The 14,418-nt window shown below is 41.3% G+C and overlaps 1 protein-coding gene across 3 annotated transcripts in view; it reads right to left on the bottom strand.

Annotated features, from left to right (window-relative positions):
* tubgcp6 (tubulin gamma complex component 6) overlaps positions 1-14,418 on the bottom strand; it is a 61,672-nt gene that overhangs the window by 23,092 nt on the left and 24,162 nt on the right. For all 3 annotated transcript variants that reach the window (XM_068059165.1, XM_068059166.1, XM_068059164.1), the window contains exons 8-12: positions 12,443-12,552; positions 12,245-12,336; positions 9,556-9,695; positions 7,320-7,469; positions 6,435-6,516 (exon numbers count right to left, since the gene is read on the bottom strand). In XM_068059165.1, the coding sequence (XP_067915266.1) occupies positions 6,435-6,516; positions 7,320-7,469; positions 9,556-9,695; positions 12,245-12,336; positions 12,443-12,552 (574 nt within the window). The remainder of the gene's footprint in view (positions 1-6,434; positions 6,517-7,319; positions 7,470-9,555; positions 9,696-12,244; positions 12,337-12,442; positions 12,553-14,418) is intronic.

Genomic DNA, 14,418 nt, shown 5'->3' on the forward strand with positions numbered 1-14,418 from the left:
CCCTCGATGTCACAGGTCATGGCATGGGGGCCGGTAAAAGGCAGCGGGGAGAGGCCTGCCTCGACCCGCGAATTCGAGAAGGGCATATTACTGGCGGCTGGGGGGGGGGGGGGATCTCTGTGCGGCCCTTCATCTTAATATTCAAATTAACAATAAAGAGATGTAAATTAACTTACCTACAGACGGCAGCCGTCCCACACCAATTTTACAGCCACCGTTCGTAATCTGGGCGCCTTCGGAACTCCATATGGCGTTCCAAGGCGAGAATCTGGGTGGGCAGAGGGGAGGGAAGGATAAAATTTTCAGGACAGGAGGGGTGGAGGACCAAAATAAACAATCTTTACTGGCTAATGGGATGGTGGTAAGGGGATGAGGGTCAAAAGGGAACAAATTTTAGGTTGGGGGGGGGGGGGAGGGGAAAAAGAGTTTGCAATACCATTAAAGACTTATTATGGGGAAGAGTGTGATTAACGTACAATTTACCCATTGGAGGGGTGGGGGTGGGAGAAGTAATTTATATTTGAAATAATATTTTGTTGTTTTATCCTGGAGATCGGGACTTTTAAATTTTAAAAGGAGACTGAAGGGCTTAAAGCCCTTTAAAAAGGTGCCAGCGCCTGTGCGGTAGCGCCAGACGCCATTGCTGGGGATGCGGCAGCCGCCCCCTTAAGTCATCAGGGTGGTAGCTCCGTCCCCTCTATTTAAATGAGCCCCCGCACGGGATGCACGCCGCTTTTACAGTGCGCCGCTGCAAACTGCGGAGCACTCGCAAAATTCAGCCCATAGCGTATTTACATGACAGCAAAAACACCACAGCAATTTATTTCAAATAGAAAATCGACTAATTGCATCTGTTGATAACTATAATTAGTAATAACACATGAATTTAGCTCAACATTTTTTGAAGTTAAGCAGCTAAAGATTTGGTATTTATTGTAGATTTATATACCTGGGTGTTTCTCATTTCTGTATGGTACATTTCTAAAAAGATCATAAAAAAATTATGGACACACCATATGTACAAATAAGTATGTACTACTGCGTTACTTATTTCAATTACAGATTCAATACTCAGCTTAAACTGTTATTGATAGTGTAGTGCTGCAGATAGTCTTGAAGAATGGTGGCAAAATACATACAATTAGCAGAGGTCAGCAAAACATTTGTGGTCAAATTAGTATCTTTATTGCAATAGTACTTGTTTAAGTACAGGATTTCTAATTATTCTTTCATCAAAAGACATTAACAGAATCGAAATTCCTCACTCTGGAAAAAGCTACATAAAGCTGTCCACGTCTAAAAACAGGCCTTGGGGTATAAACACAAATTTTCTCAAGAGTCTGGCTTTGTGGTTTGTTTATAGTCATAGAATATGAAGGCCTAATTGGTAACTGTTTTCTCCTAAGTTGAAAAGGCAGGTTTCCATCGGATGGGCTCAATATTATTGGAGGAATAAACACTATTTCCTTGAAATCTGCCTGTTATAATTTCAGCAACTATCGAAGAAAACATCTTCCTAATGACCAATCTTGTCCCACAACAAATTCCTTGCTTAGGATTCAAATTTTGTAGCAACATTATAACTGCTCCTTCCTTAAGTCTAAGTTTGTGTGGTTACATGTCCATTGGAGTTAGATTGTGTAGAAACTCTCGCGGGTATAGACTAGCATCTTTTTTGCCTATAAAATCAACGCAGGTGTATTCTCTTAATTCACCTGACAGTGTTTCTAGAACTTATTCATTCAAATCTAGTGAATCTTCATTTTTAGCACAAAGGATAGCTTTCGAATAATAAGCTTTATCAAGTAATTGTCCCTGCCCTTTTGTCACATTTAACCAATTCCATCATCTTATCCACACCTCCCATGCCACCCCCAGCCCATTCCTTCCATCCCTCACGGAAACAATCCCTCCAGCTAGGTTAACTTTATTATTGGGCTCCCCTTACCTTCCGCTGTTTTTGTTCTAAACCCTGACCCCCACCGCCAACTGTTGGCAACCACATGTGGATCACAAACTCTAGTCCCCCGCACACCCTGCTTGTCTCCTTGTACTGCCCACCGAATAAACCCAATAGACACACCCCTTAAAGTGACCAATCAAAACAGTCCTGACAGACAAAAACTGAGTATTATAGATTTTGAATGTAGATGAACTAGTTTTTTTTGTTCGTTCATTGAATCAAATGTTTCAACATTCATACTTTTAATTGACAACTACGTACCCATATTATCAATATGTTACATAATAGTTAATTAAAAGAGGACGCAAAAATACTTTTTGAACATTGTTCACACCACTTGCATTAAACTGCGCACAGATGCAAACTAACCTTTAAAAATAAACTTGAGATTTCATACTGGATCCTGCCCTGCAACCTTAAATTTAGTTAAATGACCTGTAAATAGACTGTAGCTTATTTACAGATTGCTGTTATTTCCTGAATTCGCATATCACAGGTGCTAAGGGGAGGCAGTGACATAGTGGTAATATCATTGGACAAGTAAACCAGAGACCAAGGTTAAAGGCAAAATACTGCGGATGCTGGAAATCTGAAACAAAAACAGATGCTGCCAGACCTGCTGAGTGATTCCAGCATTTCTTGTTTTTGTTTCAGAGACCAAGGTTAATACCCAGGGGCCAGGGGTTCGAATCCCACCACAGCAGATAGTGAAATTTGAATTCAATTAATAAATCTGGACTTAAAAAAGCTAGTCCAATGGTGACCATGAAACCATTGTTGATTGTCGTAAAAACCATCTGGTTCACTAATGCCCTTTAGGGAAAGGAAATCTACGAGACCTTACCTGGTCTAGCTTACATGTGACTACAGACCCACAGCAATGTGTCTGACTTTTAAATGCCCTCTGAAATGGTCTAACAAACCATTCGGTTGTATCAAACCACTACAAAGTCTAAGAAAAGGAATGAAACCGGACAGACCACTTGCATCGACCTAGGCAACGGAAACAACAACGGCAAACCTAGCCCTGCCGATTCTGCAAAGTCCTCCTTACTAACATCTGGGGGCTTGTGCTAAAATTGGGAGAGCTGGCCAAAGACTAGTCTAGCAACAGCCTGACATAGTCATACTCATGGAATCATACCTTAGAGACAATATCCCTGACATCATCATCCCTGGGTACGTCTGTCCCACCAGCAGGACAGACCAACAAGAGATTGTGGCACAGTGGTATACAGTCAGGAGGGAGTTGCCCTGGGAGTCCTCAACATTGACTCTGGACCCCATGAAGTTTCATGGCATCAAATCAAACATGGACAAGGAAACCTCCTGCTGATTACCACCAACTGCTCCCCCCCACACTCTGCTCATGAATCAGTGCTTCTCTGTGTTGAGCACCAATTGGTAGAAACGCTGAGGGTAGCAAGGATACAGAATGTACTCAGGGTAGGGGACTTCAATGTACAACACCAAGAGTGGCTCGGAAGCACCACACTGACCGAGCTGGCTGAGTCCTGAAGGACATAGCTGCTAGACTCGGTCAGCAGCAGGTGGTCAGGGAACCAAGGAGGGAAAAACCTACTTTACCTCGTCCTGGACAGTCTGCTTGTCGCAGATGCATCTGTCCATGATAGCATTGGTAGGAATGACCACCACAGTCCTTTTGGAGATGAAGTCCCATCTTCATATTGGGGATACCCACCATCATTGGGGAACCCAGCACATCAGTGCAAGGGACAAGGCTGAAGCATTTGCATCCATCTTCAGCCAGAATTGCCGAGGGGCTGATCCATCTCAGCCTCCTCCTGAAGTCCCCAGCATCACAGATGCCAGTTTTCATCCAATCCGATTCATTCCTCACGATATCAAGAAACAGCTGAAGGCACTGGATACTGCAAAGGCTAGGGGCCCCGACAACATTCCGGCAATAGTACTGAAGACCTGTGTTCCAGAACTAGTCGCGCCCCTAGCCAAGCTGTTCCAGTATAGCTACAACACTGGCATCTACCTGTAAATGTGGAAAACTGCCCAGGTATGTCCTGTACACAAAATGTAGGATAAACCCAACCTGGCCAATTACTGTCCTGTCAGCTCCCTCGATCATCAGCAGATTGGTGGCAGGGGTCATCGACAGTGCTATCAAGCGGCACTTGCTCAGCAATAACCTGCTCACTGATGCTCAGTTTGAGTTCCGCCAGGGCCACTCAGCTCCTGACCTCATTACAGCCTTGGTCCAAATATGGACAAAGGAGCTGAACTCCAGAGGTGTGGTGACAGTGACTGCCCTTGACATCAAGACAGCATTTGACCGAGTATGGCATCAAGGAGCCCTAGCAAAACTGAGGTCAATGGGAATCAGGGGGAAAACCCTCCGCTGGTTGGAGTCATACCTAGCGCAAAGGAAGGTGGTTGTGGTTGTTGGAGGTCAATCATCTGAGCTCCAGGACATCACTGCAGGAGTTCCTCAGGGTAGTGTCCTAGGCCCAACCATCTTCAGCTGCTTCATCAATGACCTTTCCTCCATCATAAAAGGTCAGAAGTGGGGATGTTCGCTGATGATTGCACAATGTTCAGCATCATTCACGACTTCTCAGATACTGAAGCAGCCAGTGTCCAGATGTAGCAAGACCTGGACAACATCCAGGCTTGGGCTGACAAGTGGCAAGTAAGATTCATACCACACAAATGCCAGGCAATGACCATCTCAAACAAGAGAGAATCTAACCATCTCCCCTTGATGTTCAATGGCATTACCGTTGCTGAATCCCCCACTATCAACATCATGGAGGTTACCATTGACCAGAAACTGAACTGAACCAGTCACGTAAATGTTGTGGCTATAACAGCAGGTCAGAGGCTGGGAATTCTGTGGCGAGTAACTCACTTCCTGACTCCCCAAAGCCTGTCAATCATCTACAAGGAACAAGTCATGAGTGTGATGGAATACTCTCCACTCGCCTGGATGGGTGCTGCTCCAACAACACTCAAGAAGCTCGACACCATCCAGGACAAAGCAGCCCGTTTGGTTGGCACCCCATCCACCAGCTTCAACATTCACTCCCTTCACCACTGACGCACAGTGGCAGCAGTGTGTACCATCTACAAGATGCACTACAGCAACTCACCAAGACTCCTTCGGCAGTGCCTTCCAAACCAGCGACCTCTACCACCAAGAAGGACAAGAGCAGCAGATGCATGGGAATACCACCCCCAAGTCACACACCATCCTGACTTGGAACTATATTGCCATCCCTTCACTGTTGCTGGGTCAAAATCCTGGAACTCCCTTCCTAACAGCACTGTGGGTGCACCTACACCCCAAGAACTGCAGCAGTTCAAGAAGGCAGACCATCACCTTAAGGGCAATTAGGGATGGGCAATGACTGCTGGCTTAGCCAGTGACGGCCACATCCCATGAACGAATAAAAAAAAGATGAAGTATTATAGTTTTGAGGAGAGATTCAAGATAGAGCAGAGAAGGCCCAGAGTAACTCAAGAAGTTTTTAAATCATGAAATGTTCTGATAGAATGAATAGAGAAAGGTTACTTCCTCTGATTGGGAATTCAGTGATGAGTCATCATTTTGAAGTAATCACCAAGATTGGGGAGAGATTAGGACATTTGTTTATGCAGGGAGTGGTTATAGCATGGAATGCTTTGCTACAGGTCTTAACTGAGGTGGGGGTTGGGGTGGGGGGGGGGGGGGGGGGAGAAAGTCACTGCATCTTTTAAGGGAAGAGCAGAAAAAACATTTTAAGCAAAGTAAGACACAGGGCTATGTGCAGAAAGCAGGGCAATGGAGTTAGTTTTGGTTTGCTCCATCAATAGGCTACTCGGTCACAATGGACTGAATAGCTGTAGGCTTCTATTGTTTCAACAGTCTAGTCTATGGTGATAATTTTCAACATCACTGTCTTGGCAATAATCTGGCAGAGCAAATCACTCGCTCGTTGCAGAACCCGCCTGATTTTCATCCTATTTAAACCAATAAAAATTGGCTGCTTAGACAGCTTGATGACATCACTGGGAACAACACTACAATCAAGTGTACAAAGAGAGGGGTAAAGCTCTCCCCACAAAGATCACTAGATCTCTCGTCATAGCTTTCTTTGAGGTCACAGCGATCGCTGTTGCTTTGCTACTTACTGAAAATTATGGCCCAACAAAAATAACAGATGGCAAATTTTGAATATGAATTCGTGTACTGTTATGGTAATCGAAGGGTACCCCCACTTCTAGAAATTCCTGATTTAAAAAATAGGCAGCACTTGACGTTGTCAATAATAGCCTCATTTTCAAATCATGGACTCACTGACAATTGCTATGCTCTGCACCCATTATGAAAGAATTATTCCATTTTGAGAATGACAACTAGATTGTTGCAATGATGTCCTATAAATTATTGCTTCAGAATGCAATTAACATTGTGGTTCAGAAAAAAGGTCTTATGCTACTGCAAATCAAACCATACTTCTAAATGTAGCCATTGCTCTTGTAGCTGTCCGTTGAGCTTCGACAATCAACTCCCGTTGAGCAATTTCCTTTCTCAGATTCTGGAAAAATAAATTATTGCTTTATCAGCAACATTTAACTAACCAAAGGTAATATATTACCATGAAGTGCATTATAAAAAATTCAAATCACAACTTTTAAGAATTGGAAAGCAACAGCTCAGAAGGTTCTACAGTAGTGGCACATGTTACAAGATCCAAATATTTAAAAAATGGGGGGGATGAAACCTGCACTCATTCCTCTGGAGGGTTGTTTCATACATCTTACAATTAGTCCAATGTATCACTAATGTCTCCCTCCACATCAGATGCAGTAAAAGAGAGAATGGTCCCTTTGGCTTCCTGAAGAAATGGGCAGAAACGCACAACTGCAGTCTGCTCATGGTGGAAATTGTAACACAAATAGCACAGCATAATTTCAAAATAATTATAATTTTAAAAAATTCTAGACATCCAAATACCCTTTTCTACAAAATATTTCTAATATGTATGGACAGGAAGAAAAATCTTTTCATTACATTACACTAAATTTGTGTTACAATTTATAGAATGTCACAATGAACCTCTATTACAACATGAACCATTTACAGAGCTCTTGTGCCAACAGACTCACAAAATTAACAAGTGTTATAATTCTCATTTAAAAATATTACAAAAATTGGAAACTTTATGAGCACACTGTCAAAGCAAAAACTTAAATGCAGGATATTTTCGTGCTAATATACCAGAGCATTTGGCACCTACTATATGAACTACAAAAATTAATTTTATAACCAAGGTGGAAAATTCAGTTGACTAAGATTTACAATCCATTGGGAGGCGACACTTTTTAAAAAAAAATTCACCTTTGCCTCTCTGCTGATGGAGTTGTAACGAGCTATTCTCTCCATTCGACTGACATAAAGAGCAGAGTCTCTTTCTATCTCCTCCAGTTCCTCCAAGGAAAAGGTGACAGAGATGCGGGGAACAGGAATGTCAGACCAGCAGATGTAATGCTTTATTTAAAAAGACAAAAATCAACAAATAGATTGTTTTCATTATATTCATCACAGAAGAATCTTGCAGTAATCAACAAAACTTAACCGTAAAGACATTTGTTCAATCATAGTTAAGTAATTTTTTTTGAAAATGAGAAAATGTTAAACATGGACTATTACAGAACACCCTCCATGGCTTCATGGGTAAAGGCACCATTCAACACAGCATGCAATGCATTTCGTAAGTGATGCAGTGATAGCATGTCTTGGACAATGTTTTCTTTGCAAATAGAATTTAAAAAAAAAATTACAATATGTAAATCACCTTTCACTAAGAAAGTTCAAGGAAAATCGCAATCATATTTTTAGTAAAAATATTCCTAAAGAAATCTGATATTCTGTTTTCAAAATTTTTCATTCCTTTAGTAAAAGAATGCCGTAAACATGCAGAATTTCAGTTGATAACTCCTAATGTGACAAAACTCAGCAGAATATACCACGCCCATTTAGAAAGGGTTCATTAAGCTATTTTTAGTCACGATCTGGGCCCCAAATACTTTTTTGCTATTCATTACTTAATAAATTAATATGTTTTAAAGTTTAATGAAAATTACAAATACTCCTTTCCTAAGTTCCATTTGGTTATAATCTATAGCATTTTGGAATTAAACTCACTGGCAACAAAGTTTGGCATACAGGATTGAGCCCCAATGAACAGGATATACTGGACCTCCCCAAATTTCTCAACCGGCCTATTTGCAGCCAGCTAAATATTACAGTCTCTAGTTTCCGCTCAATTGCTCTGTTTTTTTCAGTGCAATTCACCCAATATCACTGTAACTGGTGCAAAAGCTTGCAGAGTTTTAAGAGAAAATTGCATTCAGCGCAACTCAAGTCTCTGTGATCTTTTGCACTCGTTTTAAAAACATGTTCAGAACAGGCCCTGCCCCCAGTGTGAATGAATCACCACTGGGCGCTTCCACTAAGTGCGTCGTTTGCAGGCCTTCAAGGAAGATCAAAAACTTAAGCTGGATTTTTTTGGGCACTACAGGTATAATTTGAAAGGAACTGAAAGATTTTTTTTAAATTACTAAGGAACTGACTACAGTACCTCAATTTAACTGGAAAAAGTTTTGCACGTTGGTGTTTTAACAGTGATTTAAAGTGCTCATTTTTTGCGATAAAACTCATATTCAGCTGTATTAATCAAACTTTACCAAGTTACCATTCAAATATATATATTTTTAAGACACTCCCTGATTGTGCTGGTTAATGGCAGATTTTGCATTCAACAACATGCAGAGGAGTTTGAAAGGAAATTCCAAAAAAAAAACTTTTCAAAAAGGACACAATTTGTTAATTGCACCCGAAGCAGAAACTCTAACCCTATCTGTTCAGGTGTGATGCCAGCTCTTATCCTTCATTACTACATTAATGTCTGCACTTTCTGAATATTTTTGCAGGATTAGAAATAAAATAGTTTGTGGAGTTACTGTTACACACTTGACATATCAGGAAGGGATGGGTTCTGGAAAACACATCAATGACAGAGGGCTACGTAACTGTTTGGTTCCTTTTGTAGAAACCACAATTGTAAATATATAATTTGTTTACAGCCACATATTCTGCCATTAGATTTTTTTAAATTAAAAAGATCAACTATTATGTCATCCATTTTTACATTGCCCAGTGTTGTATTTGGGATGGGGTGGCAGCAGGGATGATTCAAGTGTCAGCTTAACATCTTTAATGGGGTAGTTCTTCAAGGTTCAGAGACGCTGGCAGCCCAATCTGTGTTTGAGACTTTCACATCCAGTTTACACTGAAACTGGTGGAGAAAAAGGCCAGAAAATAAAAGTAGGGCACAAGAATCAAAGATCAACAGAAGGAAAGATGACCCTAGGACAAAAAACTAGAATAAAGCACATTAGGACTGAAATGCAAGGCAAGTTGCAAAATAGCTCCAGTAGAGGCAAGTATAAGACACACAAAATAGCACAAGATACATAAACCAGCAATGATAAGTCATTACTGTGAACACAAAATATGGAATCAAAACAGTAACTCTCCCATTTTAGAGAATATGGTTGAAAAAACAGCGTACCGTTGGGCAGCACAGTTTCAATAAATTAATTGTCTTTCCACAGATGTAGATGTCATAAGCCACATGAGCAAAGAAAAGGGGAACACACTCTTCAACCTCTTTGGAAGCTAGAACATATCCATTGGTCCAGTAGTGTTTATCTAGTAAATAAATGATGATTGAGTGGATTAAAGATTTATTCTCAGTGAACACATTCTCTTACTTCATTAGATTTCTATCCATAATTTGACAAATATTCTGAAGAACTGCTAGGAAATGAACTTCAAGTATCTGAACACCACCATACACAATTGGAAAAAGAAATGGATTTACTATTCCACATGGCTCACCATTAGGCACAAGGAATGAGAAATACCCAACCCAATGAAACCAAAAGCTGTTATATTGAAAAATGTTAGTATATTTTTAAACAAGAAAATGAAAAACATGGATTCAGTGAAACTGAACAAAGAGCGCATGAAAGAATATTGGCAGGCAAAATCAAGGTGAACCCAAAGATGTTTTATCAATACATTAATAGTAAAAGGATAACTAAGGAAAGAGTAGGGCCCATAAAAGACAAAAAAGGTAACTTATGTGTAGGGGCGGAAGATGTTGGTATGGTTCTTACTTTGCGTCTGTCTTCACAAAAGAGGGGGACGATGCAGATATTATAGTTAAGGAAGAGGGGTGTGAAGTATTGGATGTGATAAACATAGGAAGAGAGGAAGTAGGATTAGCATCCTTGAAAGTGGATAAATCACCGGGGCTGGATGAAATGTACCACAGGCTGCTAAAAGCAGCCAGGGGGGAATAGCAGAAAGTCTGTCCATCATTTTCCAGTCCCCACTAGATACAGATGTGATGCCGGAGGATTGGAGGACTGCTAACGTTAATGTTTAAAAAGGGAGCGAGGGATAGATTAAATAGTTACAAGCCAGTCAGTTTAACCTCAGTAAGTGGGCAAATTATTGGAATCAATTCGGAGAGACAGGATAAACTGCCACTTAGAAGGGCACAGATTAATCAAGGATAGTCAGCATGGTTTTGTTAAGGGAAGATCTCGTCTGACTAACTTGATTGAATTTTTTGAACTAATAAGGAAGATTGAGTAATAAGGCAGCTGATGTGGTCGACATGGATTTTAGCCAGACTTTTGACAAGATCCCACGTGGCAGACTGGTTAAAAAAAAAGCCCATGGGATCCAGGGAAATGTAGCAAGGTGGATACAAAATTGGCTCAGTGGCAGGAAACAAAGGGTAATTGTTGATGGACGTTTGTGTGACTGGAAGGCTGTTTCTAGTAGCTTTCCGCAGGGCTCTGTACTAGGTCCCCTGCTTTTTGTGGCATATATTCACGATTTGGACATAAATGTAGGGTGCACAATCAAGAAGTCTGCAGACAACACAAAGATTGGCCACGTGGTTGATAGTGAGGAGGCTAGCTGTAGACTGCAGGAAGATATTGATGGGCTAGTCAGGTGGGCAGAAAAGTGGCAATTGGAATGCAACCTGGAGAAGTGAGAGGTGACGCATTTGATTGAAATGTACAAAATTGTGAGGGGCCTGGACAGAGTGGATGTAAAGGGCCTATTTACCTTCGCAGAGAGGTCAGTGACGAGGGGGCATTGATTTAAAGTGTTTGATAGAAAGATTCGAAGGAGATGAGGAAAATATTTTTTACCCAGAGGCTAGTGGGGGTCTGGAACTCACTGCCTGAAAGGATGGTGAAGGCAGGAATCCTCAACTCATTTAAAGGGTGTCTGGATATGCACAAGTGCTGTAAGCTGCAGGGTTACAGACCAAATGCTGGAAGGTGGGATTAGGCTGGGTTGCTTGTTTTTCAACCAGCGCAGACACGACGGGCCAGGTGGCCTCTTTCTGTGCCTTAAACTTTCTATGATTCTAAAAGTTTCTATACTTTGTACTTGAAAGCAGCATGGAAGAAGAACAAAGGAATATCATCTCTCAGAATCAGGGGAACTTGTAAACAATTTTTCTGTTGCCCATCCTCTCTCCTCCACCTACAGAAGAGTATTTAGGACAGCAGATCCTAGAGGCAAAACAACATGCTGGGTTTTAGCCCTTGATTTCTCCAAGCAGTGAGGAAATAATCATACTTCTCACTTCAAAAGTACAATTACAGATGACCCCAAAAAAACCACGAAGAAGAAAACAATTGCCGCTGAATTGTCCGGCACCTAGAGGCGACATGAGGGAAAAGAATTTTCACAGCAAACTGTTATGATCTGGAATGCACAGTCGAAAGGGTAGTGGAGGCAGATTCAAAAAAAGGAATTGGATAAACACTTGAAGTGGACAAATTTGCAAGGCTATAAAGAGCAGGGGAGTGGGATTAATTGGATAACTCTTTGAAAGAGCCAATGCAGACCTGATGTGCCGAATGGCCTACTTCTATGCTACACAGTATGATTCTATCAAAGGGCTGGCACAGGCATGATGGACCAAATGGTTTTCTTCTGTGTTGTATTGTTCTATGATTCTCAGTGAAAGAAAAGTGAAAAGAAAAATGGTGAAGGCAGCCTATCCCTTTACAAGCCAAAAATCTCTGAAGTCACACAGCAGACTTGAACAATCACAGAGCAGAAATACTCCTGCAAATTATACATGAATGACTTAATATAAGCATTTAAACTTAAATTGAAAATTATTTGATCTATTACGCACATTTTAATTTGCATTGCCATACCTCTGAAATTAAGGTAGTCCTCATTCACCTGGATCATGAACTCTCCATACGCATCTCTGCAAATACCACTGTAAACCCAGTCATAGACAAATCTAAAAAATAGTAACCATATTTATATCTGGAAACAAAACAGTAAAAACTGCACACCAAATTACATCACTTAAGGTAAAACAATGAAACTCCAATTATATTATTTACCTTGTATATGGTTCACAGCTGCTTTTCAACAAAGAGAGCAGCACTGGATAGTGCTCATTGCTACAGTTATTCAGAGCTTCCTGGTACAAGTAAGACAACAGTTTTACTCCCTGTTTAAACAAAAAAAGTGAAGAAATTAATGAAGCTTTAGAGAAATATTTCTAGGAATAAAGAAGAGTAAATTACAGATGGCTATTTAATCCAATACCTTGATATTTTGCAGCAGTTAGAAAGAAAGACAGGCTTGCATTTATATAGCACCGATCATAACCTCAGGATATTCCAAAGTGCTTTACAGCCAGTGCAGTTTTCCAACATGGCAGAACAATAAATTCCTACAAACAGAAATATGATCAATTGGTCTGGCTAAGGTTGTGTTGGTAAAGTGATGAACGTTAGCCAGGACACCAGTTGAACACTTGGTTGAGGTACCAGCTCATGCATTCCACAACATGGACAATCACATCTCCAAGATCCTTTGAGCAGGCAAACAACCGTGAAAATACCTGCACCTCCAAAAACAAGGACTCAGTCTCCCAAATTTCAAAGACTACCAGGCAGCTCAGGTGCAAGTGATTGTGGCTTGGTCCCTAGCCACCAACATAACCGGAGTGGGAATGGAAGCCAGGACCCCTCTGCAAATTTCCCAAAATAGTTTTCCTTTTTTTTAAAAAAAAAACTGTTAATAGTAACCTGGAGTCAAGTCTATGCTTCCCTTAAAAAAAAAGTCGGGTTTCTCAACTCTCTTTCCCCACTTCCAACCATGGCATAACGGAGAACACCAAGGAGGACTTTGTTCAGCTGGATGCAGAGCCTGGCATGAGCGCACAAAGGCAAAATTCTACCCTTCCATTAATTTGATGACAAAGTTCACTTTACCCATCATGACTAATACTGCTAACTCTAGATAAAGCACTGCCTCCAGAACCTTACAATACTCTACAAGCTTCAGAATGAACCAATACCCTTAGAAGTATTCCTCCAAACCCTAAAAGCTTCTTGCAGTCATGTTTCTATCCTGTGTGCCATTCTTACCTCCATGACTAAAGATGGAATCGATAGCCAAAAGGATATATGGGAATACAACCCAAGTCAATTTTAAAGTAGCAGGATTGGCAAATGTAGAGCCTGGCTCTAAACACCATCACCTACAGCAAAATACAGGAAGGCCAATTCAAAATCATACATGGCACATACCATATAGCCTACCACCAGCATACAGCATTCTGGGCAGAAGTCAAGGATAATACTAAGAACATAACTGGTCTCAGGATCCCAGAGGATCGAATTCCATGCTTGCTGACCTGCCCACTGGAGATAAAAGTTTCTTCACGATGAGCAGGCTAGTGTGACTTCTGCTACCAGCGACCCCATGGAGAAGTGCAGCCCATCCACAACAAAAACACAGCAGAAACTTTTGTCAGAGTGATGTTTGGCTCCTGCTTAGAACTGGGGAAATACCACACAGTATAGATTCTATTCTTGCAGACCAACACAGCACAAATTATGCTGTCAGTGTAGCAGTCTACTCACTGACCACGAGGGATATAAACCCCATGACCAACAGAATGGAGGTACCTCACACCAACTGCATTCCTAACTAACCTCTGAATCCAAGGTCAAACAATCTGCTTTCACCCCGACCCTCATTGTTCCCAGTGTAAGCAGCTTGATGATTTCTTGGAGATAGGTTTCTTCTATACTAAAACAGTGACTACACCTCAAATGTACTTCAACAGCCACAAAGTGCTTTGTAAATGCAAGTTCTTCCTGCTTTCTTCCAAGCAGCCAACACAAAGCTACGATACGCAACAACTTTAGAACTTATCAAACTCAAAACCTTCTGATTCAGAGCTGAGGGGCTGGATTTTAGAGGCCTTCCGCCACTGGGAACAGTGGCAGGAGGGGCAAAGAAGATCATTACAGAGGAGGCCCAGCCCCGACAGCGGCAGGTCCCTTAACGGTCTCAGCGGCAG

Source organism: Heterodontus francisci, chromosome 27, assembly GCF_036365525.1.
Source record: "Heterodontus francisci isolate sHetFra1 chromosome 27, sHetFra1.hap1, whole genome shotgun sequence".
In the NCBI taxonomy this organism is placed as follows: domain Eukaryota; kingdom Metazoa; phylum Chordata; class Chondrichthyes; order Heterodontiformes; family Heterodontidae; genus Heterodontus; species Heterodontus francisci.